The sequence below is a fragment of the Chinchilla lanigera genome, unplaced genomic scaffold (genome assembly GCF_000276665.1).
Source record: "Chinchilla lanigera isolate Chin_1 unplaced genomic scaffold, ChiLan1.0 scaffold00077, whole genome shotgun sequence".
Taxonomy (NCBI): domain Eukaryota; kingdom Metazoa; phylum Chordata; class Mammalia; order Rodentia; family Chinchillidae; genus Chinchilla; species Chinchilla lanigera.
In genome coordinates, this window is record NW_004955478.1 from 3,836,145 (window position 1) to 3,863,859 (window position 27,715).

The 27,715-nt window shown below is 37.4% G+C and overlaps 1 protein-coding gene across 5 annotated transcripts in view; it reads left to right on the forward strand.

The window, feature by feature from the left end:
- Positions 1–27,222, forward strand: part of LOC102024670 (ATP-binding cassette sub-family A member 8-A-like) — a 70,432-nt gene extending 43,210 nt beyond the window's left edge. For all 5 annotated transcript variants that reach the window (XM_013503213.1, XM_013503212.1, XM_013503214.1 and 2 more), the window contains 17 exons: positions 608–715; positions 4,401–4,574; positions 7,157–7,270; positions 8,946–9,062; positions 10,179–10,253; positions 10,714–10,805; positions 12,095–12,215; positions 13,773–13,887; positions 14,363–14,454; positions 17,421–17,581; positions 18,057–18,132; positions 18,203–18,297; positions 19,122–19,241; positions 19,413–19,553; positions 24,950–25,029; positions 26,263–26,318; positions 26,457–27,222. In XM_013503213.1, coding sequence (XP_013358667.1) covers positions 608–715; positions 4,401–4,574; positions 7,157–7,270; positions 8,946–9,062; positions 10,179–10,253; positions 10,714–10,805; positions 12,095–12,215; positions 13,773–13,887; positions 14,363–14,454; positions 17,421–17,581; positions 18,057–18,132; positions 18,203–18,297; positions 19,122–19,241; positions 19,413–19,553; positions 24,950–25,029; positions 26,263–26,318; positions 26,457–26,555 — 1,836 coding nt within the window. In that variant the 3' untranslated portion in view covers positions 26,556–27,222. The remainder of the gene's footprint in view (positions 1–607; positions 716–4,400; positions 4,575–7,156; positions 7,271–8,945; positions 9,063–10,178; positions 10,254–10,713; positions 10,806–12,094; positions 12,216–13,772; positions 13,888–14,362; positions 14,455–17,420; positions 17,582–18,056; positions 18,133–18,202; positions 18,298–19,121; positions 19,242–19,412; positions 19,554–24,949; positions 25,030–26,262; positions 26,319–26,456) is intronic.
- The last annotated feature ends 493 nt before the right edge of the window (positions 27,223–27,715 follow it).

The following is a 27,715-nucleotide window of genomic DNA, read 5'->3' on the forward strand; positions in this document are numbered from 1 at the left end:
TATCTCATGCCTCATTCAAATCTAGATTTCACTAGAAGAACAAATGCCATTGATACATCTACATATAAAATAACCCATGTGTCCAAAACTATTTTCATTTTCTGTAGCATAGTCTTAAATTTCTTTTTTTTACATCAGAACATTGTATGTTCAAAAATATGAACTCCTTTCATAGTATAAAATGGTAGGATGAATTCATTTTTCATGATAAATACTACTAAGAGTCATGGTAAGTGTTAATTTCCTCATATATAATGGATTTTTTTTTAATGTACAATCTTGTTGGTTTAATTTCCTGCCTTCTGAAGTCATTAAGCAAGAATAGAGGCTTTTTCCACAAGGTCATTCTGTATCAGCACAATGAGTCTGATACCAACCTGCACAACTAACTTTATACTGTCAGCCATGCTATCTCATGGGCTCTGCTTTTGCAGATTCAAAAATATTTGAAAAATCTGTACTAAACATATTAATACACACTGAGAATGAATGAAAGGAAACCAAAGTAGGATTTCAGGTTGTCAGGCTAATTATATTTTGAGACATGCAACCAGAAAATGAATTTCAGCTTTGTGCTTTAAGTTCTTTGCCCTTCTCACATTTTCAGGATGACATCCGCTATCAGTTTTATAATCTAGCCTATCTCATCTCATGGATCATCTTGATGTCCTCTCTTTCGCCTTATCTCTCCATGACCAGCATTGATGACTATAAGGTAATAAAAAATAATGGAAATTTTAGTTGCTTTAATTAACTAGTAATTTAGTATAGCAGATTGTAAGGTTTTCTTTAGGAGGGTATGCATGTTTGCATATGGAAAAATTTCTTTGTGTGTGTGTGTGTGTGTGTGTTTTCTTTTGGTACTGGGAATCGAACTCACGACCTTGAGCTTGCCAGGCAGGCACTGTGCCGCTGAGCTAAATCCCTAGCCTCTGGAACAATTTCTTAACACTTGTAAGTAATAGCAATACAAAGAAAGAATGAAAGGAAGGAAGAGAAGAATGAAGAACAAAGATAAGTTAAAGTTTAGAATATTTCATTTCTGGCTGATAGAGAAACTAGAATGAGATTTGTCCTCTTACCAAGAATATTTCAGTTAAAAAACAGAATATCTGTTTTCAGACCTAGGAAAATGTCTCAAAGTAGCAGACTGGGATACATCCAAGAAGAAAACAAGCAATATTTGCTCACATTCATCACAGTTTTCTTCCTGGAACTATCTTGTGGAATAGACACTAAGCAAGGTACAGAGTTGTTACTGAACCAAAGAGATAGAAATTTGTAGTTCAAGGACATCGAAGTGGCTGGAATTTGCACAGCAGAGTCACAGGAAAGATTGAGCTACAGAGAGAAAGAGCCCCAGGACTCTGCAGTAGGGTTACTTTGAATTTATTGCTATCACTAAGCTAATTACGTGTAGTAAAACTCCATGTAAGCAAGAATGAACAAGTAGTTATATATAATTCAAACAGCCCACAAAGAGCTAAAAAATATTTGATTCCCAATCAGTTATTAGAGGATTTATGAAGGGATTGAGCCTAGAAGGGTTGAGCTTAATTTTAGGGCTAATTAACCCTATAGTAAAGCTTACTGTTATTGTGTCTCAAAAAAAAACTTAAAAACAAGACTTAAAGTAGAGCACACAAGTGGATTGCCAGGATAGAACTGAACCTACTGGAAGAAGAATCTAAAACCCAGTAGCCAGTGGTGTAAAATTCACATGGGCCAACCCAAGAAAAGTTACCAGACATTCAAAGGAGTAAAAAAATATAAACAGAAACTGGATGGAAAGTCAATTGAGAAGAGACCCAGAAATGACAAAGATAAACACATAATGTTTCAAACAGAAACAGAAATAACATTGAAAAAACAAATATTAACCCTCTTAAGAATTAATGTGATCATTATGCTATTTTGTAAATGGATGTCTGTCTGTTAATATGTCTTCCTTCTTTTACTTTTTAAAATAAGAAAAAAACAATGTGATGAGAAGTGAAGCAAAAGAAATTTATGAAAACAAATCAGATGGGACTTTCAGAGCTACAGACTATCATGCTTGATGAAAAATTAAATTAATATTGTTTATAGCTATATTTCTATAGTATATAAATGGAAAAAGAGAGAAAAAAACTTCTGAGAAATTAAACAGAGCCTGAAAAAAAGTCTACCAATTGAATTCCCTAAAAGAGAGGAGTTAAGTCACAGAAATTGAAATTCATGGAATCTCAAACAGAACACACACAAAAAAATCATTAGATGTTATATCAGAATTAAATTGCTGAAACTAGTGATTAGAAAAACTTACACATCTACAAAGTACAGTGACATATTACAAAGAAATACAAATGGCAGTGACAAGACAGTTTTTAAAAAAACATAAGGTAGAAGATAAGGGAACAATATCCTTAAAATGTTAAAAGAATAAAATTATTGGGGCTGGGGATTTAGCTCAGCGGCACAGCACCCTCCTGGCAAGTGCAAGGTCGTGAGTTCAATTCCCAGTACCGGAAAAAAAAAAAAAAGAAAAAAACATTGTTAGATAAAGAATAAAATTGTCAAACTGAATATACACACACACACACACACAATCTTCAGTAAAACATATTTCAAAAATAAAAGAACTAATAAATTGAATGAAAATGAAAATTAAGAGAAATCATTGTTGACAATATACCCACACTTACAAATTACTAAAGGAAGTCTTTCAGATGGAAGGACAATAATACCAGGTCAAAATTGAGATGTATATAAAGTAAGGAAGAACACCAGAAATGGCAAATACAGATGGATACAGAGGAACAACCTTATAATCCCAGCTACCCAGGAGACTGAGGCAGGACTATCACAAGTTTCAGCCCAGCCTGGACAACTTTAAGAGATACTATCTAAAAGCTAGAAAGAAAAATTAGGAAGTAAAAAATAAAAGACTATAGATGTAGCTCACTGGTAAAGTGCTTGCTGACGTACATGAGAATTAGGGTTCAAATCCATATATCACAAACAGAAAAAATAGTAAGTATGTGGGTAAATGTAGAAAGTGATCTTTTCCTCTTTAAATGTTGTTTAAAATACACTTCTATTACTTATTCTGTTAGTTATTAACTATGTCCATTAGTTACCTCTATTAGTTATTAATTAGTATGTGGCAAATGCTAAAATTTAAAATGTGATTAAAACAATAACATCTAAAAGATTTACATTGTACAGAATATAGTCTCTATCTGAAATGTGATTAAATTAGGAAATAATCACATGCTTAGAAAATTATGAACTATCTGAAAACTAAAGACTACACTGCCAATAATGATGGATTAACAAAGAAATCACAATGAAAATTAGAAAATATGTTTAACTGACTGATAGTGAAAACTATATATTAAAAGTTTTGGAGGTTGCTAAGGCTGTTTTTAGATAAAACTATATAGCTTTCATTGACTGTAATCGCAAAGAAAGTCTAAAATCTGAGACTTCTAGTTTTACTTTCAGAAGCTAGAAAAAACAAGCCAAGCATCTCTCCTCATGCTCTGGTTCCTGTTCTCTAGCGAATAGCAGGAAAACAACCAAGACCTGAGTAGCACTGGGGACAGGAAGTGTGAAGTGAGGCCAGTCCCATGTATCTCCTCTCTCCCATCTCTGTTCACACTAAGGGTCCTTAGTGATGTAGAGACAATGTAGATCGATTCAGAGAAGAGTTTAATGGGAAAGTTATGGTACAAAAAGGATCATAATCAACTAAACAAAACCAACTAAAATCAAGTAAATTACATAACACTGATATTTTGAAATTATTATAGAGTTATGAGATGAGTGACGCGTTCCATGATTTGGACTGCTTGGTAGAATTTTAAATATAAAATTTAGCTTATTTAGAAAAGAGAAGTAACTAACAGTGATGTATGTTATAATTATCATGCAGATTGTTAAATATTTGAAGAAGAGCAGCTGTGAGGCTGTTTCAAAGTTTTAGGCAATATTTATGTATTTGTAGTGTTCAACCATTGCTATTGATTCAGAATGAAAAGATGAGAAACTTACAAAGATAAAGAATCCATTGTCCTACATGTGAGTCAAAGTTGGGTGGTTTCATGAAATTTAGCACTTATGTGGATAAATTTTTCCCTTATGTCTTCAAGCACTATTTTATCCACTGTAGTATGGATTACTTTACTATTCTGAGGCCTTCTCCCTGTCTCTGTCAAGAAGATTTTGAGTGATCATTTCATTAAGTACAAGCAAATTTGGGTGTATCAGTTTTGAAGTTACCCACCCTCTTTAGTCTGGAACGCATGTATAGGCAAAGTGTTCATTTTTATCAATAATGAGGAATTCATTTCATTGTTTCCTGATATGCTCTGAAAGCAAATTTTAGCATTCATTTATATCTCTCTGACTTTATTCAGAACAAAGCCCAATTCCAGCTGTGGATTTCAGGCCTGAACCCTTCTGCTTACTGGTTTGGACAGGCTCTGGTTGAAGTTCCCATCTACTTATTATTCATTTTATTTATGTACTTAGTATTCTATGCCTCAAAGCTCCAAGGGGATATATATACAACTGTTGATATATTTATTCAGGTAAGTGGCAGTACTCATAACAAAATTAGATGATCTAATCACAAATATTGACATTAATATAATATAATGCATTCTTTTAATACTTTGTTTAGTTTTTGAGGCTTATAAATTATTGTACAATATATAACATAAAATTTGCCATTTTAACCATTTTTATGTGCAAAATATAATTTAATGACTTTTTCTTATCACCCCCAAAGACTTTGTGCTCATTAAGCATTAAGTGTTTCCTGCTATTCCCATTTCCTACTATTCCCATCTGCGGTTATCTATAATCCTCTTTCAATCTCTGTGAATTTACCTATTCTAGATGTTTCACATAATGTTTATCCTTTGGGGGCTGGTTTATTTTGCATAGCATACAGTTTTTAAAGTTGCATGTGACAGAACTTCATTCCTTTTTATGGCTAGATAATATTCCACTCTCTGTGCATGCTTTATTTGTTCATAGGCACTAGAATTGTTTCCATTTGTAGGCTGCTACGAGTAATGCTAAAGCGAACATCGATGTACCATTGTCTGTTTCAATCTTGGTTTTCAGCCTCTTCCATGCTGTTGTGGTCACCAGCGACATCTTTCTGCATAGTGAGACCAACTGCATAAATTCATAATTATTGTGTGATTGTATTAGCATTGCAGTTGTATTAGTGATCTTCCATATATAATGAATCATTTACCTCTGCTACTTTCAAAATTCTCATTCTGTCTTTATACATCAACTGTTGGAATATAGGGTCGAGATCAAACTGTTTTGGGATGAGACAGGTTTCTTTTTCCTGTTTGGAGTTTGGTAATCCTCTTAGATGTGTACATTCACGCGCTTCATGAAATACAGACAATGTTCAGCTATTGCTTCTTCGTGTATTTTTTCTGTCTTCATCGTTCTACTTTTTCTGGAACTTCCTAGGTGTACATATTGGTTCACGTCATGTTATTTTACAAGTCTCTTGTGCTCCATGTACTTTTCTTTATTTTCTTTTTCTTCTACTCTTCAGACTGAATAATTTTAATGGGCCTTTGTTCAAGTTGGTTGATTTTTTTATTTCCCGCTCAAACATACTGATGACGTCTTCAGTGAAACTTTTATTTCCGTATATGTTTAAATTCTAGAATTTCTGCTTCTGTTCATTTTTATAATTTATATTTCTTTATTGATATTTTCTTTTTATATATACTTTGTTTTATTTCCTTTAGTTCTTTCTCCATGGTTTCCTTTAGTATTTTTTAACATATGTAATATAATTGTGTTAAAGTTGTCATTTTGTAAGTTCAATATCTAGACTTTTCAGAGATTTTTCCATTAATTTTTTGTTCCTTTGAGTATAGGACACATTTGTCTATTTATGTCTTAGATTTTGGGGGGAAAACGTGGACATTTGAATATCTAACATGGTGACTGTAGGTCACAGGTTCCCCACTTTGTTTAGAATTTACTATTTTAGTTATTACAAGCTATATTCACCTTTGGTTAGAGTATTTTCTAAAACATTGTTACAGACTCTATACTCAGTCATATACTCAATCTCTGTCCTTTTTCTAGTTCAACAATTATTTGCAAGACATTTCCTCGAGAACATAGACTCAAAAAACTCTTTCCTTTTTTTTTTTTTTTCTGTTTTTGTTTTTTTTTTTTCCAGTACTGGGAATCGAACTCACCGCCTCATGCTTGCCAGGCAAGCGCTGTGCCACTGAGCTATATCCCCAGCCCAGAAAAACTCTTTTCTATCCTATACAGATAGGTTCTGTGTGGGTAGTCCTTCAGCACCTAGGCAGGCTTGCGTGGCACCTGAAGATTAGCTAGCTGTCAAAACCTAGACTCTTCTTATGTTTTTTCACGGGTCCATATTCTGCCTGAGTACGTGCATGACTTCCTAAAAATCCTGACACATATGGATATTTTTCAGTGCTCTTATTTCCAAATGAAATTCTCCTTAGAATTTTTCCATAGGCTCAGGATGATCTATTTTATGGTTCAATTGTTCTATTTTGCTTCAGGCTGCTGCAGAAGGTTTCTTAGCTTTATATTCTCTTGGAGCAATATGTCCCACTTTTCCACCCTGAGTGAATTTACATGAGCTGAGGCAGGAGCGGATACCTGAACCTGTCCTTCAGACAGTTCTCAAACAAGTTGGGTCAGACTTTTACAGAAATTGGAGAATAAAATTAGCTGTGTTCTATCTGGACCGGGATCCTACGCTGAAAATACAGGTTGCCATCCTTAAGGTTATACTAAGCTGGACTCGGGGAGGCAGAATCAGAACATGCTAAAGCACTCCTATTGTCTTAAAATGGACTTTCTATTGATTCAGAATTTTCCATGAAACTTTAACTCATACCCTGAGTTCTAACAAAGTTGGTCCTGCCAGTTCTCCCTATGGTTTACTGATATTTCTGTTAAGAGAAGGGAATTTGGAGCTGTCTACTCTACTATTCTGCTGTTATCACTCTTTTAAACAATTTCAATGATATTTAAAGTATTCTAGAAATATTTTTTAAAATCCTGCTGTATGATAAGATATGGATTTAAATGGCTTCTGGGCTGGATTTATCCTCAGTATTCTTAATGTTGTCTTTAATTTCAGATTCTCTACATTGTTGGTTATTCCATATCAATGATCTTCATGACATATGTGATTTCGTTCATTTTTCGTAATGGGAAAAAAAATAGTGGCATCTGGTCATTTTGCTTCTATTTTGTAAGTATCTTTCTATAAATGTGTTTATTTTTATTATGAAGTTAAGAACTAACATTTTATCAATTTTGGTATGTGTGAGATAAAATAGTATTACACTTAAAATACCTTTACTGTATTTTGGGAGTAAATTTTTAGGGGTTGCATGATATAATTGTGGGGATTTACATTTTTAAGTATGCTTTTTTTCTCCATATCCATCTTGCTGGTTTTTTTGAAAGCTTCCAAATTGCTTATAGGACCACAAAATTTGGAATTGTTTTAATATTCTCCTTAGGGAAAAAGTAACTGAGGTCCAAAAGACCATGGGAAGATGCAGAAGATTATAAATAGTAGAAGAGCTAAAACTGAAAACTAACTCTCCAAATTTCCCATTCAGAATCCTTTGATAAAAATCACAATTCTCTCCATAAAATTAGGAGTGCAAATATTTATAAATTACATATTTTTTCTATCTAACTTGTGTTTTTTAAAATCACAATTAAATTATCACTTAACAAGTACTTGTTGATTTTCCCTGTGTGCCAGGCTTTGAGACTAATGAGTAAAAAGAGCTATAAAAGTCCATAGTATCTACTATGAAGATGCCCTTAAGGGGAAATAGATAAACACATAGGTATTTATATTGCAAGATATTAAAGACAAGATTATCTACTGAGGTAGAGCATCTATACATTGAGTGATTAAAAAAAAAATAAACAGTGAAATCTAGAGATGGGTTCAAGGCTAATTTCTGAAAACGAATTGTGTGCCAAGAAGACTTCTTAAAGAAGAGAGATATTTCAATTGGTTGAGAAGGATAACGCAAATAGAAAATAATGGATGAGCAAAAACTAGACGGAAAGAAAGTCAGGCTGATCCTAAGAAATGCTAAGAACCTGGTGGCCTATGAATAGGGAACAAAGCAAAATCCAACTGTCCTAACTAAAAGGGAAGTTTAGGTTGATCCAAGTCTAATCTTCAGTGATGTGCTCACCAATTTATTCTACAGGTTTTTCATGTTGGGAAAAGGTGAAAGATATGTCTTTCATGCTGGGAAAATGTGAAAGCTTTTATAATACAAATACAATCGGAGATGTAGGCTTAGAAACTGTCATGTGACCATGAAAATGACCTTTTAAAGGAAAAGGTAGCATAGAAGTTCTCAGCAGTTGTTACAGTAGCTTAGAAGAGGAAGCATGAGTCTGTGATGTGCCTACATCTCATCTTTGAACTCTGCACTATAATGTCTCTAACTATGTCATTTAAAGGTATGTTATGTTCTTATATTACAGGTAAAGCTATATTGTATGCTGATATACCTAAGAAAATAGTGTCCTCTAGTTTTTCATTTCTGTTTTTATTCAGTTTCAAAACTATTTCCCTTTAATGATTGCCTGTATCTTACTTAATTTTTCTCTCTAAAGACATTGATCCCAACTTTAGTTTTGATTTTCCATGAATAAAACAGAATGTAAATTTTTAAATCTATACACCAGATCCTAAAGTGTGTTGCCTTTGGTACATTTGTCATAGCCAAGCCAAAGAAACTGAAGCTTAGGAGGAACTGTTCATGGTAATATTGATTTTACCTTGGTTTATGAAATAGATGTCAAAATCAGAAAATCTGCTCATGATCCCAAATTTGAAAATATACTGTCTCAGAGAGTAACAACATAGATGTTTATTTTTCTTGTAGGTCACACTGGTTTCCACAGTTTTCATGGTTGATTTCTTTATGGAGACATCTCAGTTTTGGACCAGTATCTTAATTCCACCTGCCACCTTGGTTGGTTGCACACTGCTACATTTTGATGTAAGGAATGCCAATATGTGTTCAAGTGTCTTGAAATACATGATCATTTAGGAAAGCATTCTCCTTAGGGCAGAAATATGCACTTTGAAAGATGAATAGCTAAATTTTAAAAATTAAAATATAAAGTCCACCACCCAGAAGAGTCTCTAGTCCTGTTGGCCTAAAGATAGAAATTGGTCTTGATCACTGTCTTTTGGTAGAGTCAGGATGAGGGGGAGAAATGTGTACACTGATAAAGTCATTGAACATATTCAGTCTTAATAGCAGAGAAAACCACCCCCCCTAATATATGGGGATTTTGATACACCCTAAGATACTATATTTTTTATTTGGTACAATATAGTTACATTTGATTTGGTACTGTATTTTTATTTGATACAAAAGGAATAAATTTCCATTTCTCAATGACTAATTTCTATACACATAAAAAAAGAAGGATGAGATAGTACTCAAAATAATCATTATTCACTTACTAGTCATAGGAGGGTTTCTGGGGATGTCAGTCTCGGGGAATCTAACAAAAGCACTGAGCCCTCTCCAACTGCTACGAGGTCACTATTGATTTAAGATCCAATGTCCTGATTACCAATTATGTGTACTGTCTTACAGCTAATACTTCAATATATCCTAGCACGTCCTTGATAATGGATTATCAGAAAGATGCACCTGTGGAACAAATTTCCATGGCTGTGGTTAATAGCATCTTCTTTAGGCGAACTTGTCTGTGCCCTCCTTATCTGAGAACTGACTGAGAGAGGACTGCAGCATGGTGGTTCTAAGCATCTAAGGAAAAGAGCAATGGCAGAGGGATGCCACCAATGACCAGTGGCACAGGGAAGGGAAATGTGCTGAGAGTGAACTCTGTTTCCCACACCGTAGGGAGTGTTGCTACCACAGACCCCCAGGTTCTCTGAGCACCTGACCCAGAGTCACAGAAACTCATTCAGATAAAAGCAGTGCACCCCCACATGCATCTAGGAGTTGGTACATTCCCTTCTGCCCTTGGGAATCCTGGGGAAACTTTAGCAGATCTGCTCAATGGACCAATCACATTTATTTGAGTAAAACTCGGGCATCACAAAGCTTTACGTTTAACCACCGCCCTTCCTTTTGCAGCACTGTTTAAATGCATATTATGGCATCATTTCCGCAGAACAAGAGAAGAAACATGACTTCCTGGCATTCCTAGTAGTAAGTCTGACTCTCATTGAACTATTCCTGCATTTGGAGAGACGATTCTGATTACATTCTGCAATTGTGCTTTCTTGTTTATGTTTTGAAAATTTACTTAAGACGTCTCCTACAACATAAGTCCTACAACATACAATATCTCTAAAATTAGAGTGAATCTTTACAAAGATCCCAAGAATAATCCTTAATTCTGGGGATAAAGATAGATATAACCTAAGCATCAATAAAATTCTGTGTGCAATGAAATATGGATATATTTTGACATAATGTAAAACACTACTAGTTTTTCTCTCCAAAGAAGTGTAATCGAACTTGACATTTTGTGACTATCCAGATAATCTGCCCTTCAAATTCTCAATATTTTGCCAAATATATGCTTGTGAAAGAATGAGACGTTCTAGCTCACTTCTGACACTCCCTTTTAGTATTTCTAATTCCGAATGTCTTTCTTTCTCCTCAGTCCTATGTCCACATTATCATCTTTCTTGTTATTCTTCGATGTCTGGAATGGAAGCTTGGAAATAAAACAATGAGAAAGGATCCTGTCTTTAGGTTTGCAAAAATATTTTAGTGTTTTTTAATGATAATTTCTTAAAGATATTGCATACGGGGGGAAAAAAACCTAGTCAATTATCAAGGATGTGCTAGGATATATTGAAATATTAGCTGTAAGACAGTACACACAATTGGAAACCAGGACGTTGGATCTTAAATCAGTTGTGATCTCGTAGCAGTTGGAACAGTGCTAGCTCCCATGCAACACTGAAAACCAAGGGCTTCCTCCGAACTGTTTTCAGTGGGGGCCTGTGGCACATTAGATGAGATAGAATCAGTTTGTGTAATAACTACTCAGTCTAGCCTACAGCTGTAGGAATACAGTGAATCCAGAAAAGAACACAGAGTGACTAACAGACCAAAAATAGCAACAACCACTCTTTTCCTGGAAGGGTGAGAAGCCCAGCAAGTAGATAATGAACAGTTCCCTTCACACTGCAGTAGAAAAGGAAATGAGGTCAGATATCAAATGACCTTGAAGGTGGACAGTTTGTATTCAGGGCTCAAGAACAAAACCAGCAGCCTCTTACATTTAAGACCTCATTCATCATTGGAATCTGCACTTAGAAATCCCCGCTTGCCTAGAATTTTCACAACCTTAATACTGGGTGTCCCATGTCCCTTGATTCCAAGAAAACTAAGCCACTTGGCCATCCTGCCACCATGCAATGTCATCTTTAACTGTGACAGAAAGTCGAGTGCTAACACGACAGCAGACCTTGAGTGCATCATCTGGGATCCCATGGGAAAAGAAAGGGTAGAGGGACCAGCGCCCACAGTAATGATCTTGGTATTAAGGTTTGAGCTGGAATGAAAAAGAAAACACTAAGCTGACATATCTTGCAAAGGAATGCTTGTGCTGAATCACATAGCTAGAATTTTTTGTAGCACACCTAACTTTTAAATATCCTGGCCCATCACTATCAAAAACGTTTTGACAAGGTCCGTGTTTTGGCCTCATAACTATGGTTTCCAGAGTATTTACTGTAATTCAGTATATAATTTTCTTGCTAGAGTATGTGCATCAAATTGCCTGTTGAGACTAAAAAATATAGCTCCATAGTAAAGATAATGAAAGAGAGATAAGAAGCAATATTTCCTTCCTTTGCTGACACTACGGATTAAATCAAGGTGGTCATAAAGAGGAAAGTTTTCCTAAGAAGACACAAATCATGCAGTGCTATGCATCATCCACTGTACTCAAATATAAAATTTAGAGGATGAAATGATCTTGCTATGACACTGGCAAACAGCATCCAATTATTAACGAAATTCTTTAACTCTAGAATTTCTCCAAGAAGGAGTAGTGTATCTCACAACCCAGAAGACCCAGAAAGGGAGGATGAGGATGTCCAGCTAGAAAGAGTAAGAACAGCAAATGCTTTGACATCTCCAAACTTCGAGCAGGTAAAATGTGCCAAGCAGTGTTTTTACCAAGAAAATTATTGTCAGTTAAATGAACCCAGTTCTGACACGGTGTTACCCTACTTCAGTGTAGTTCTAAAATCTTTTGGTCTCTTAACTCCTTCACTCTGTTAAAAATTATTGAAAAGCCCAAGTACCTGTGGTTTAGGAGGGCTAAATTCATGAAGGTTTACTGTATTAGAAATCAAACTGAGAAATATTTTAATGTTTAATACACTTCCACACTTAACATTATTAAACTCAATATATGCTAACATAACTAGCATTTTTCATAAAAGTAACTGTAATTTCCAGTGGGAAGAAAGACTTTTATGTTTGCAAATGTCTGTTATATCTGGCTGACAGATGAAAAGTATATTCTTGTCTCTTCTATATTGTTTATTACAATGTGTTATCCTGATTTAAAGTATATGAAGAAAATTCAGCCTTGCAGACAATAGTTCAGAAAATTAGCAATGTGTCCATTATCTTTCTTTTTAGATTATCATAGATTTTTTCAATGATATTAAAATAATAAAATCAGATAATTTTAAAATTAGATAATTGATATTTTCTTTAAGCTTAGTTAAATGTAAAATCTAAAATCCTATTTTAAGCTGTTTTGGGCTTGGTTACACTAAAATGCATCCATTCGTCTTGCCCTTTAGCCAGACCTGACTTTTAACACCATGCATTGGCCATTTGGCTCCTATTCATTCACAGAATTACTGTGGTTTTTCTAAATGTGAGTGTATTTCATTCAATAGCATAAAAGCACCTGTGGTAAATTTGCAATCACGTTGTAGAAAAATATTTATATTGAAAGCTGTCAAGGGATTGGGGATTTAGCTCAGCGGCAAAAGCTCCTGCCTGGCAAGCGCAAGGTCGTGAGTTTGGTTCCCGATACCGGAGAAAAACAAAAAACAAGCAAACAAACAAAAAAGCTGTCAAAGTTATGATGATGGTTATAAGTCTTAAGAATTCTAAAATTTTGAAGTTTGCTTGTATTCCTAATTTTATCTTCAGCAACAGATAATATCTATTGCATTCTGTGAAATGATAGCTCGCTTCACTTGGTTTTTAAAAGATCTGCCACATTCCAGACTGACTGTTTGTCAATTTCTCTCTGAAATAAAAACAGAATTCCATTTACAAAGTACCTACTTCAGCTCAGAACTCAGCTATGCAATTGCTTTGTCTGGAAACCATACAGCAAAAAAGTCTTTGCGTCCTTCTTGCTTTGTCCCTGGGAATATGAAAATCATCAGTACCCAAAACTGAGCTTTTAAAAAAATGATCCCCTTTTAGTCTTTCATCCAGGACATTTTCAAAAGAAATAGGCACTTTTTTTCACACTAATTCATGGTAGGAGAGCATTCACTGATGGGTTACTGGCTCGATTTGTGATCAGGTACCAGCAGTTTTCCTCTTTATGGCTTTTGTACCATTGATACAAATATTTCTATATTTAGTCCCTGTTAAAAAACCACCATATATATATATATATAGATAGATATATATATATATATATCATTCCCTTGTATAACTTGTCATTTACAGACACCTGCCATTATTGCTAGCTGTCTTCGCAAGGAGTATACAGAGAACAAATGCCTCTTTTTTAAGAAAAAGAAGAAAATAGCAACAAGAAATGTCTCTTTCTGTGTTAGAAAAGGTTTGGACCCAGTACCTCTTCTGTTTTTGTCTGAAGAACTTAACAAAAATTAATTTCTCCTTGAACGGGAACACAGTGGGGTCTGCATTAAAATAACAAGCTTTGTGTTCGAATAAACCGTTGAAAGAACAGACTTTTCATTTTCTAACATAACTGCTTTCCTAATGATCACTGCTCTGCCCAGAGAACTGACCCAGGCTGCATGAGGAGTAGATTCTGAAATGTTGAACATGTTGGGAGTACAGGGTAAAAAGAACCAACCTGCTGACTTCCTCCTCCTCCTTTTGGCACAGCTGGTTTGCAAGTGCATCCCTGTTGGTCCTCATACATGTGGCTTTCGGCAAGTAACTGAAACTCTTCAAAGTGTTAACCCCTCTAGGGCCATCATGACAGTCAAAGGGAATTTTATAAATAAAGCACATATGCCACACTGACAATAACATTATTATTATTGATGTATGTTCTTTCTTTGCAGGTGAAGTTCTAGGATTATTAGGGCACAATGGGGCTGGTAAAAGCACAGCCATTAGGATGATAACTGGAGAAGCAAAGCCAAGTGCAGGACAGGTGGGTGCATGAGATGAACAGTATTTTATCCAACAATATCCTGGGGGCAACCTGAAACAGGTTATTCACTGGTTTTCCTTAAAGTGACTTAAACAATATACTGAAGAACAAATTGACAGATTATTACTTTAAAGCACACAAATGCTAGTCATTGAATGTGGATGCCTGCGAACTGTGTTCACTATCTTTTTATTTCTTTTAAGTGAATTAAGAGAGAATGTTGGCCAGCATAATTGGATAATAATCATAAAATCCTGACAAATTCTGTTTTAAAGCCTCAGAGTTTATGGCTTATACTTAATGGACATTGTTACTTCAATATTCTAATGTTTAATATTGAGTAGAACTGTGTAAAATATAAAACAAAGTCTTTCGTTTACTGACCTTCATAAAGTGCTACTGCCAAATGAAAAGTCATTGGGCAAACTCGATCTGACACGAGTCTTCCCCAGTACAAATGAGATAAAGTATGTCTAAGAATGGTGAGAAAGTGAGGCACATGGCAGTGGAGGTGAATAAACTTTGCCCCTGTATTGTCTGTATCCGAAGCAGAGGCCAAGCAGAGAGTCAGAGAGCTCAGAGTTATCAAACAGAGGAATCACAATACAGAAACAAGATACTGTCTACCAATTTCTATGACAGAAAGAAAAAAAAATCTTGTTTTATTAACAAAAAATAAAAACGATGCAAAATTTCAAAACAAGATAGTAAGAGAGTAACAATGGTGAGTGGATTACTTATGGTTATCTTTAAAGTAGTTGCTCAGATTACAAGATATAGGCATGAAAAATTGATCAAGTGATGCAAGCACAAACCTTTCCAGAACTCCTTTGGAAAGTGTGTCCAAGAGAAGGCCAAGGTCTGTGGCACTGTACCAAGGAAAGTGTCAGTGGTCAATTGGGTGGGGGGTGGGGAACGTAGCCATGAACACTATTTACAAATATCCCAGGAAAGAAGGAAGAGAAGTCCCATGTTCGCAGTTCCTCTGAAGGCATGAAGTCAGCAGGCAGTGGGAAGAGGTCCCTTTGCAATGTCCCCAGCTCAGCTGACCCTAACTGAACTGCTTACTTCAGCTGTGCCAACTCTCCCATTCAGAAAGCACCAGGATCCAAAGCAGTGCAGTTTTGCAATTCTCCTGAAACATTAGAGCAAAGGCATAGCTGTTCATTGGCCCATTGGAATAAAATATTTCAGAATGAAAGCTCCAAGTGATAAAACCAACCACTTAGATATTATGAAATGAGTTTAATCCCATCAGCCAGTATGAAGTTTTTCAACCATGTTAGTGTCTTAAATGCTTTCAGCAATCTCTCCATTCTGGCAGATCACCTCTCCTTGACCTGTGGGTGGCTGCAGTTGATGACTTCCATGTATTTCTGCTGCTTCTCTTCCTTCCTCACTCACTCTCTGCCACCCACCCCCACCTCGCAGCGAAGAACACATCAAGCTTCACCCTGTACGGGGCTTTGCTCTTGCTCTTTGCTCTGCCCCAAATACCTTGCCTCAGACCTTTCCATGACTGACACCTGCTCCTCCTCTGCTGAAGTGGCCACTCCGCCCACAGGTAGGATCCCTGGCACCCAAACTAATACCCTCTGCCCTGCTCTTCTCCACCTCAGCTTCCCAAATACGTATGTCAAAATACTAATAAAAAGCGTATCCAGTTTGTTATTTGCTTGTCTCATCATAGAGTAGAGGTGTTGTATGGGCAGACACTGAACAGTTTCTTCTTTCTGGATACAGCTCTTGTGTGACATCTAGAACATAAAAGGAACTAAAAAATAAAGTTTATAACTAAAATGAAGTGTCAAACAGCTAACTTAAGGTGCTTGAATCTGATACCATTGAAGGAATTTTTTAGGTGAGCCATAATTTCAAGATCCAACAAGTCTAACATGTTTCATTTTTTTTCTTTTTAAAAATATTTTCTAAAATGTAGTTTATTGGTATTTAATACTTGGACATCTTTATGGGGTCCCATGTGAACTTTTTTAGATGATTAAAATATGGAATGGTTAAATCAGGCTAATTAACAAATCTACCACCTCACACATGTATTGTTTTTCGGTAGTGAAACATTTAAAATCTATTCTTTTAGCAATCCAAAAAACAAAATGAATTATTATTTATATAGTCACCATTTTGTGCAAGATCATGAAAGCTTATTCCTCTTTTCTAAAAGAATCCATGTAAGCTTGGATCAACAGCTCCCTTTTCTCTTCCAACTGCCTCTTCTGGACTCTGGTAAACATCCTCCTTTCTAATTATATGAATTCAGCTCCTTAGATTCCCCACGTAAGTGAAATTATGCAGTATTTGTCCTCAGTATCTGTCTTATTCAGCAAAATGTCCTCCATGCTCATCCCTGCTGTCACAAATGATGGGATTTCCCTTTTCAAAGGCTGACTTGTGTTCTATTGTGCAAAATTCTACCCCATTTTTTTCTCCATTCATCCATTGCTGGTCGCTTAAATAGATTTCCTATCTTGCCTACTGTGAATAGTGCTATAAGAAAGAGAAGAATGTGATATCTCTTGGGCATACTGATTTTAAATCCTTAGGCTATATATACCTTGAAGTAGGATTACTGGATCACATGTTAGAGGAGAATTCATGCTATTTTCCACAATGACTACACTGAAATATATACCCTACCCACAATGAACATGACTTTACCTTCCCTACCTGCTCACCCATACTTGCCTCTTGTTTTTTTAATAGCAGCTATTGCTAACGGGTATGAGGTGATATTATATTGTGGTTTTAATTTGCATCTCACTGCATTTTTCAACATAGGTCAATGTGGTACCTTTGCGTACTCTTGGGTCTGTGTGTTCATTCTCTGAATGAATTCCTTTTCGCTTGCTCGATGATGGCCAGAAATAATAAAGAGATAGCATAGCAACACAAAGAGGAGAGCTGCAGATGCAGGTTCCTACAGTGACCTTCTGTCAATCTGTTCGCAGGTGCTACTGAGTGGCAGCAGCGAGGCCAAGCCCCTCGGGTTCCTGGGGTACTGTCCTCAGGAGAACGTGCTGTGGCCCAGCCTGACCGTGAGGGAACACCTGGAGGTGTTTGCGGCCGTGAAGGGGCTGAGCAAGGCCGACGCTCCGGGGGCCATCACACGGTACACAGGGAGCCACGCCTGTCCTGCTCTGCACCCAGGGGCCAGCGACCAGGCTGAGAGTAATGATGTCCTCTGAAACTTAAGATGGGCAACTCCGAATGCTGACCCATTTGTAGTTCAGCTGACTTAATGCAGTTTTTTTTTTCTTATCTATCTCTCTCTCTCATTTGAAGCATGAAAAGATAAAAGTATATATTCAATGATAAAAAATGGTTGCATGCTTTTAAAATTTAGGTATGAGCTACAGTGCACAAGAATTATTTGGACACCATAAGACGTATTTACAGTTTTACAAAATGCAAAATATGTCTCCCTGGGGAATCAAATCATTTGTCATTTTCAGAGCACCCACTCTCCCAATGTGTTTCCGAAACTGCATTCTAGACTTTGTTCCCTAAATCTCTCCTCCCTGGACTGTCCTCCCCCGCCACCCCTTTGTGGAACAGACTATGGAGCTCTGCTGTCTCCCGTTCAGGTTGGTGGAGGCGCTCAAGCTGCACGACCAGCTGCAAGCACCCGTGAAGACCTTGTCAGAGGGGATAAAGAGAAAGGTAAGCGAGGGCTTGGCGCGTCCCCCTGTGCTCAACGACCAGCACCAACGCGCTGTCCCTCTCCTTGCAGTTGTGTTTTGTGCTGAGCATCTTGGGGGGCCCGTCGGTGGTGCTTCTGGATGAGCCGTCCACCGGGATGGACCCCGAGGGCCAGCAGCAGATATGGTGAGCAGCCATGCTGCCCTCAGGGCCAGCGCTGATTCCTGCGGGAGATGTTTCGATTTTGTTAATATTGTTAAACACACACCAAAAAGCAAGAAAACAAGCAAACAAACAAAAAGTTCCCTTCAGATTGTTTTTAAGAGCAGCAAATATTATCCGTGTAATTAGGAATTAATATTTGGCCAAAAAAATCTTTTTATGGTACTTGATATCCATTTCTCACGGAGAGAAAAAATAAGCTTTTCAGAATTCAGTTCTTTTTTGGTGTTTAATTTGCTTGTTCGACCTTGTTTTGTACTGAAGTTTTCTGTTTGTGTAATAATTAGTGGCTCACTTAGAGCTGGGGATCTAGTTGGCCTGTGGGGTTTGAGGTTCCTACATGCTTTCATTTAGACATTTTCTGTCCTGTCTTTCTCAGCCGTGAAGGTCCTGACACTTCTGGAGTGCAGCTCACTTTTGTCTGTCTTCTCATGCACACTTATCTTTATGCTCAAACTTCCTACTCATGTACCCTGCCATCAAGGTTTTCTCCACATCTGTCCTTCAGCTCAAGTCCCCAGTTTCATGCTGGGCATGTGATGCAATGACAGAACACTTGCCTGACATGTGCTAGGCCCTGGGTTTGATCTCTACCCCTGCAAGCAAAATAAAAGAAAGAACATCCCCATACTCCTGTCTAGACTGATTTGCTTGTGCTCATCCTGCCTGATTCCCTCTGGCCTCTAGATTTATTATTTGTGCTTTCTGCTCTATGAAATTTCCATTCCACTGTTTCCAAATGAATCAGAAGACTTCCATTAATTGTACGTGTCCTCATGACCATATAGGAAAGCCATCCAGGCTACCTTTAGAAACACAGAGAGGGGCGCTCTCCTGACCACCCACTATATGGCAGAGGCCGAGGCTGTGTGTGACCGTGTGGCCATCATGGTGTCCGGAAGACTGAGGTGAGTGTCCGTCTTCAGCCTACACCTGACTCTTCCGTGTTATGAAAGCTGGCAACACTTATTCCACTCCCCATTTGAAATGACAGGACAGTGATTAATTGAGCAATTTTGGGCATGTTTTTAAACATGCTTCCCTCACTTGTCCATTTTCAACTCCTGCTTCTACTCCAGATGTATCGGCTCCATCCAGCACCTGAAAAGCAAATTCGGCAAAGATTATCTGTTGGAGATGAAGGTAAAGACCCCAGCACATGTAGAACCCCTCCACGCAGAAATCCTGAGGCTCTTCCCCCGGGCTGCTCGGCAGGAAAGGTAAAGCTAGTTCCTCTTTTTGATCTGGTACCAAATATTCTTTTTCTCCTGGGAGTTGTTTTGCTCTGCCACCACCAAGGCCATGTTTAACCCAAAAGAAAACAAACAAACAAACAAAACAAAAAAGTACTCTATTTGTGGGACACTGCAAGAAATAGAATACGTAGATGGCTGATTGAGAAGACCATGTCACATATATTGTGGCCTTACTATGTGCTAGGTACTGCACATGGTCTGTTACCTAATCATCGTCCAGATCTTTAAACGTAGATGCTGTTATTCCAGTGAATAACTTGGGTAACGAACTGATGTTTACAGGGAATTCACTAAGCAAATTTTACTTTTTTTCAAACAAACTTTTCATGTTGGAATAGTTATACAGAAAAGTTGCATCTATAATGTAGACTTCATCTACAAATTTCACCCAATTTCCCCTATTAACATCTTGCATAACCTTGGATCAAGTTTAAAAGCTGAGTAATTAACAGTGATACATTACTGTTAACTAAATTATAGATTCATTCAGATTTCACCACTTTTCCTACTAATGTCTTTTTACATTTATGGAATCCTATCTGGGATAACACATTGCATTTAGAATATTTTAAAAGAATTTTTCAACTATTTGATGATAAATTACACATGCCTCGACACTTTATTTTTCAATGTGGTAACATATATCTCCTAAAAATGAGGACATTTTACATAATCAAGATAGTTTTATGCCCTAGAAGTTTAACATGATCAATAATATTAGATAAGAAGGTTTCCAAATAAAATTAGGAAAAAAATTTCCCATCTGAATGACCACTGTGCTTTATATTTAAACTCCTCAAGAGCCAAAATACAAGGATACATTTTGTGTTCTGTTGATCTCCTTTTTTAAAATTAATACCCATCAGTTAATGGATACATACGTCATTTCCAAGATTTAGCGATTGTGCTAAATATTATGCTCCTACATAATGGATATATGTATTGATGCTCCTATATACCTGAGGTCTTTAACTCTTTGGGGAAGATGCCTAAAGGAGAATAGCTGTTTCAAATACAATCTCTGCTTTAAGTGTATTGAAGAATCACCCTATGACATCCATAGTGATTAACTACTTTATATTCCAAGGAATGATTTAGGTGGGTATTTTTTCCCTGCAGCCTTGCCAGCATTTGTAATTTGATTTCCTGCTTGCTTTTGGGTTCCTGCTGCATGGAGTATTCTTTTTCATCCTTTAATTTTTACAGTATGAATTATTTTTTGGATTATATATGTCTCTTATACATATCATTACCACTGTTCTTTTTAAATGAAATATGCCAATCTGTGTCTTCAGATTGGTAGTTGTGATCATTGACACTGAGAATAATTATTGGAAGGTATTGACTTATTCCTGACATTTTGTTTTTCTTTTTCTCCTGTTGCTGACTCCTTTATTTTTCCCCTTTACCTAACTTCTCACTCAGTCTGCTTGATTTTTTTCATTCTATCAGACATTTTGGCATTGTTAACTTCATATTCTGTCTAGGGTATCCTTGAGAATTTTATGGGGTACTGGTTTGGAGGTCAGGAATTTCTTAAGGTATACTTTGTCATGGAAAGTGCTAATTTCTCCATTAATTTTGGAACACAATTTTGCAGGATATGTTTGTCTGGTCCAAAACTTGTTTTCTTTTAGTGTTTGAAACACTTCACTTCAAACTCTGCTGGCCTTTGAGGCTTGTGTTGAAAAGTCTGCTGTAATTCTAAAGACTTTAACTTTGTAAGTGATCACTTTATAAGTGATTCATTATTTTCCTCTAATAGCCTTTAAGATTCTATCTTTGTGATGGACTTCTGGAATTTTGATATGAAGCATCATGGAACACTTTTTTCTGGTCATGGCTATTTTGGGTTCTCTGTGCCTTGTTTATCTCTAAGTTGAATTCTTTCTCCTTACACGTAAAGTTTCATGCTGACTTTCTGTAAATATTCTTTAAGCTATTTATGCTGTCCTCCAACCTAGGACATTCCTAGGTTGTCCTAGGAATTCTTTCTGTAATTCCAATTAATCAGGTGAATCTTTTTTGAGTCACTTAGTAGCTGCTGGATCCATTTCCCATCATCTGTTTAGTGCTTTTTAAAGGTATATCTGAGTATATGGTCAAACACACTAGTTCCACCTTCTAACTCTGAAACTTTCTTCTCGCATTGCTCGCTTCTGTTTCCTATACATACTTTAGAAATTTTTACCTCTCATGCTCCTGTTTGCCACATTTTATGGACTGTAATTCTTTATTGAGTTGGTCTTTCATGTTTTGAATCATTTCAGTTAGCTCTGATAGTTTTTTAATAGTATCTTCTCTAAACTCACCGACCATTTTTTAATTGCCTATTATCTCTTTAATTATATCATCTTTGGTTTTTTATTTCCTCCACATTCATGCCCCTTGGATTTCTTTTAAGAGAGGTGGAAAGCATTTTATCAGCTTGTTTATTCATGATTGTGTGTGTGTGTGTGTGTGTGTGTGTGTGTGTTGAGGGTTAAGCACCAGTTAGAATGGAAAGACTTTGTTGCTACTATGTAGGTCACTCTAGTTAGTGTCAACTTGACAGTGATGTGTTCTTGGCTCTGTTTTGCTTGGATGTTTATTTACCTCTTTGACTTACTCCACTTATTGAAATCAGACCCCATTGGGGGCTGGGGATTTAGCTCAGTGGCAAAGCGCCTACCTGGCAAGTGCAATGTCGTGAGTTTGGTTCCCAGTACAGGAGAAAAAACAAACAAAAAAAAAGAAATCAGACCCCATCACTGTTTTACAAACAGAGGATATCTACTGGTTATAACAACAGATATCCAAACATACATCAATTGTGTACATTAAAACTTATTTTAACAACTTCATTCTTTTGTTAATGCCTCTTACTGAATGAATTAGACTAGTACAAACAGACTAAGATGTGGAAAGTAGGGAAAAGAAAAAGAAAGAGGAAATGAAAGGAGTAAGTCAGTAAGAAGGAAAGAAGAGAAATATCAATAAGTGAAACATAGATCAGACCCTGTTAGAATTATTTTTATAGCTTGAGTAAAGGGTTATAAGAGAGAACCTTTGTGAGATCAAGAGAAGTGTTTCAAAGACAGGGAAGTGTACCTACAGGCTGAGGGAAGCTGTGAGATTGTCAGAACCTGTTTATTTGTTAGGAGTTAGTTAGTTTATGATTGGATCCTCTGTGTACAGTTTTGGTGAGGGTTATCCTGACATGACCATGGCATGTACTGTTTAAATTGGAGCACCAGTTAATTTTTACAGATACCATATATATACACCTACATGGATTTATATATCTATATCTATCTCAGATAGGAGGAGGAAACGGAGGGAAGATAAAGGGATAGGGAAGAGAGGACAGGAGAAAAATAAGAGAAAGGAAGAAAATAAAAATAGTAATATAAAAGAAAGTGTACAAAGAAATAAAATATAAAAGCTCATGCATTTGCAAAAGCACCAAGTCAAAGCATAAAGCATCTTCACAAATCCATTCCCACTGCAGTTTGAGTTCAGCTGTAGGTATCCAAGTTGCTTCCCCTTCTCCAAACTTCTGACAGAGCCTTTTTCTCCCCGCCCCCTTTTCTGCACAGAATCCCATGTTCACCTCTGCTTTTCCTCCAGGACCTTCCATCTGCATATCAGGCACCCCCTGACACAGCCACCACTCTGTGTTTCTACCTGAAATCCTTTTTCAGTCCCTTTCCTGAGAGTGTCACTCTCCAAGCTGTGAACTTGGAGAAGCCCCAGGGCTCCTTGCTTTCAGCAGCCCCTGATAGAGGGTGCTGGGTGCGTCCCTGTGGGTGTTCGCTGGTGAGCTTGAGCAGCTCACAAGATGTCCATAAGCACAATACTGCCACTGCATGGGAAGGAATGGGCGAGTAATTATTTCCAGGTCAATCTGGTCACTTCTTTCCTTAGAGTCCTACCACTCTCAGACCCTGCTCATTTCTGCAGCCCCAGGGCCACAGTTTTTCCTTACTCAAATTCTGACCTCTTATCAGAGTGACACCATTGTTTTCACATCCCCAAGGGCTTGCTGATGTGTTCTCTCACACACCACTGTGGCTCTCAAGTTCTCTGATGCTCCAGTTTGAGAATATTTCCTTGGGAAGGGGAGAATAATCAGGAGACAACTCCATCAGCTGGGCCACCACTGAAATGCTGACTCCTTCTGGAGCCAGATCCTCTCCAAAGGTGATGCCTATGTCATTCCTGGTGTACAAGGGAGGTCACAATCCAGGAGCAATGGGGTTCCATTTCTAAGCTTTCCTAATGCTGGATTCTGGTTGAGTTTCTCTTTTTGATTATTTTCCTGAATTTGTTTTTTTCTATTGTCCTCCTGCTTTTCTCTTGTGCCTGGATCAGAGTCTCCCTCGATGCTGCCACCAAGCTGGCCATGATCATTGCCCAGTAAGCAGATTTAATGAATATCAGTATCAGTAAAAGGTCCACACTAAAACACATGAGGTCATAGGTTGGAGGTGGCTGATGACAGAACTAGACTGTAACCTTTAATTTTATTCCATTTTCGTAATTACCTTGATTTGATATAAAAGTTTAGGGGCGACACCCTCCTTGGAAAAGTTATACAGCTATTTTCCACTGGAATTTTTCATATAAGTCATATAAATTATGAATTACAGGGGAGAAATCAGAACGATGAAAGAAAGAAATCAGAACAGCAAGAGCTGGCTGGTCTTCAATGGATTATCCAAAACCTGTGCAATGTATTGCTAAATATGCTTCCCAAGTGTATAATAATTAATAAGCTCTGTGGATAGGGTTGACTGTTCCATAAATGTAAGAAAATCAATCCTTTGAAATGGAATCCCATTCTGGTTGTTTCTGGGCAGTAAGTAGACTAATATATACCTGAGTAGCCATTGTTGAACACACACCCTCCTGAACAACAGTTGGTGTCAAATTCCTAGCGATGTTTGCTTTGATCTCAGAGACCCTTTTGCTTGCTCCCACATTAGGAACACAGCTTGACTTGAGTGAGAGAAGGGAGCAAATGAATGGGTGGCTTTGTACAGAATGAATCTATCATATTTAGAAACTTTAGGAAATTATCTGATGATGTGAGAACCCTAAGTTTCCACTTGGGGGTGGGTGGCAAAGGCAAGACTTAAAATGTCACTTAGACCGGCCCTACATTATTCCCAACAAGAAGCCTGAGACAGGCACTCCCAAACTTAATGTGGCTTCCCTGTCAGCTGCCTTTTAAATGATAATCTCACTCTAGGAGTTCCTACCATGACAAACACTCATTTTGATGAAAACTACAGAATATTTTTCATAGATTTGGCTTAGTCAGAGGTGACAGCCTGCACACTCAGAAACCAACTTACTTTCCTCTCCCCCCACACTAGGTACTCTTCTCTGATGGTGTATAAATTGCCAGTGGAGGATGTTCAACCTTTATCACAAGCCTTCTTCAAATTAGAGACAGGTAAGAGGGGCCAGTTGGAGTGAGATCCTGAGAAGCAGATAATTCCCACACAAAATACCTATGGAAATGACCAGTTGAACTGGGGTATAAATGTGCTAGATCTTGATGTTAAAATTTGAACTTAAATTCTAGAAGCAGGAAACCAAGTGAGGTGAATGGGTTCTCTAAGTACAGTTGTATATGAAATGGCATGACGGGCGTTTCTCACTTTTACTTAGTATTTGTTGTATTTTTGACTCAGAATTTAATACAAGGTTAGACAAAGTTCACTATATAGTGATGGTGGTTACGTTTTTGGAGCATAGATACTGCAGACACCATATTTAAGGTATATACTCTTACAGTGCATATTATGGACTCTGGTCATAGATCAGGAAGCAGGCCTACTGCTTAGTCACTAATAACCCATTCTCCATTGGTGACTTCACTTACAGCTTCACTATACTGGTTTAGGTCCCACAGACTGTTTTGCTTCATTTTTCAATGTCTCAGTGATATCTTTGCCTGCTTGCTACCTGACTTAAGGAAGGAATTCTGATCAGCTGGCTCTAAAAGCATCTCTGACCTCTGCTGACTGCATCCAAGGTCATCCTGGTTCCTCTTCTTTCCGTTCCTCAGCAGAGGATATCAGCTGTCCAGGCTGTGTGATCATTCGCAGTGGTCCCTAGAATGAAATTTGTATCATTATTAGCCTGGAACACTGAGGGTCATATTTCCACCACAAATCCATCTGGTGGGTTCGTATGCAGATCCTAATTGTCCTTCCCAGTCTACCTTGGTCAACCAGAGAATGTCCAGCCTGGTAGGGACAGACCACTGTAGCTTCTAGGAAAAACTGACAAAGCTGTCTGCTTCCTAAAACACCACGGACGTCTTCCCTTTAATATGCTCATGCTTTTATTTTCAAAATCTCTCTGACTTTCACAGTCCATTTCCGTGCCAGGGCTGCTGAATTACAGCTCAGAAGAAAAGAAGGAAATCTCAGCGTTGCCGCACAAGGCAGATCTCTAAAGCTGCACAACCTCAGGCAGCCCGGCACTAGCTGTGCCCCCGCCCCCTCAACCTAAGCAAACCTGTTTGTATATTTAAACCATGTAATGTGCCCAGCCTAGGAGGGTTTCTGACATCACTTAACACTGTTGCTTTCATTTGCTATTTGTGCCTTGCCATGATTTAGTTAGTCAAGCTCATTTAAAGTATATAAACCCCTGATGTCTCTTCACCTCCGTGCAGTTAAACACAGCTTCGACGTGGAGGAGTACAGCCTCTCGCAGTCCACCCTGGAGCAGGTGGGGCAGTTTCTGTTGTTTTATTTCGTCCAAGAGATATACATGGATTCTCTTATATGCGGGTGCTTTGCACTCACTTGGAGCTACAGACGGCAGTGTGACATCTATATCTCTTCTTTTCTCCTTCCCCCTTTTCAGGTTTTTCTGGAACTCTCCAAGGAGCAGGAGCTGGGTGATTTTGATGAGGAACTGGATCCTTCATTGAGGTGGAAGCTCCTCCCACAGGAAGAGGCTTGAAGCTCCAAATATCTCTTTTTTCTTTATGCTTGTTACTCTTTTATAGCAATAATATGCCTTACCTCAGATATAACACAAAATACTTTTGAAACTCACAGTGTAACTTTTCTCCATAATGTTACTAATAGTGGGGCAGGTGGGTACAGTCAGCAAGACCAGCGACAGAGCCTGAAATTAGGCCAGACCAGGCAGCCTAGGTAACCCGCAAGCACACCCCATTTCACACAGTGTTGAATTAAAATAGCATTTATGATGATTTGTTTACATGGCTGAGGATTATACAGAGACTATTTAATTTCTTTCCCCGAACTTCACAATATTTGAATATTTTATCTTTTTGATTAAGTAAAATTAAGACACAATATTCATTTTAGAAGAGAGACAATCGGTTGAGTACCTAGCAGCATGGTCCTTATTTCTTGTAATTCACTATTCTAACCTGTACCCAATTTCCTGACTCTCTTTTGTAACTATAAAGAAAATTTGAAACATGTTAAATCAAATACTTGTGATAAGGATTTCAATGCTCAAATTGATGAGTATTTTACCATATACATCTTACATCCAAATAAAATACTGAATGGTTTCCCTAAGATGAGAAAACCAACATATATCATATAAGTAATTTAAAGAGAAAAATAAAAGATAGATGATAAGAAACACAGAGATAGGGGCTGGGGATTTAGCTCAGCGGCAAAGTGCCTGCCTGGCAAGCGCAAGGTCGTGAGTTCAGTTCCCGGTACCAGAGAAAAACCAAAAAAAAAAAAAAAAAAAAAAGAAGAAACACAGAGATAGACTTTGTAGAGATAAGGAGGGTTCTGGGGATCGGTGAGATGGGAGGGACGGAAGGATGGGGGAGTGACAAGGATCAAGATGCAATATGTCTGTGTACCAAATCCCTACAATGAATGTATTTATTATGTATTGCAGACGTATACTATTAAAATATTTAAAATAGACATATTTCTGATTTCGTATGTTTCTCACTGTATGGAGGTACTCTTTGAGGTGCTAAATATCATAATTCTAATTTACATTATGACCTTTCCAACTGGTAATCCTGAAACACCTTAAAACCAGCACAATAAATTTGCACCCAGGTTAGGTGAGTTTTTGTTGTCATTACCACGGTTATTGTATGAGCTAACTGAACACTTGAA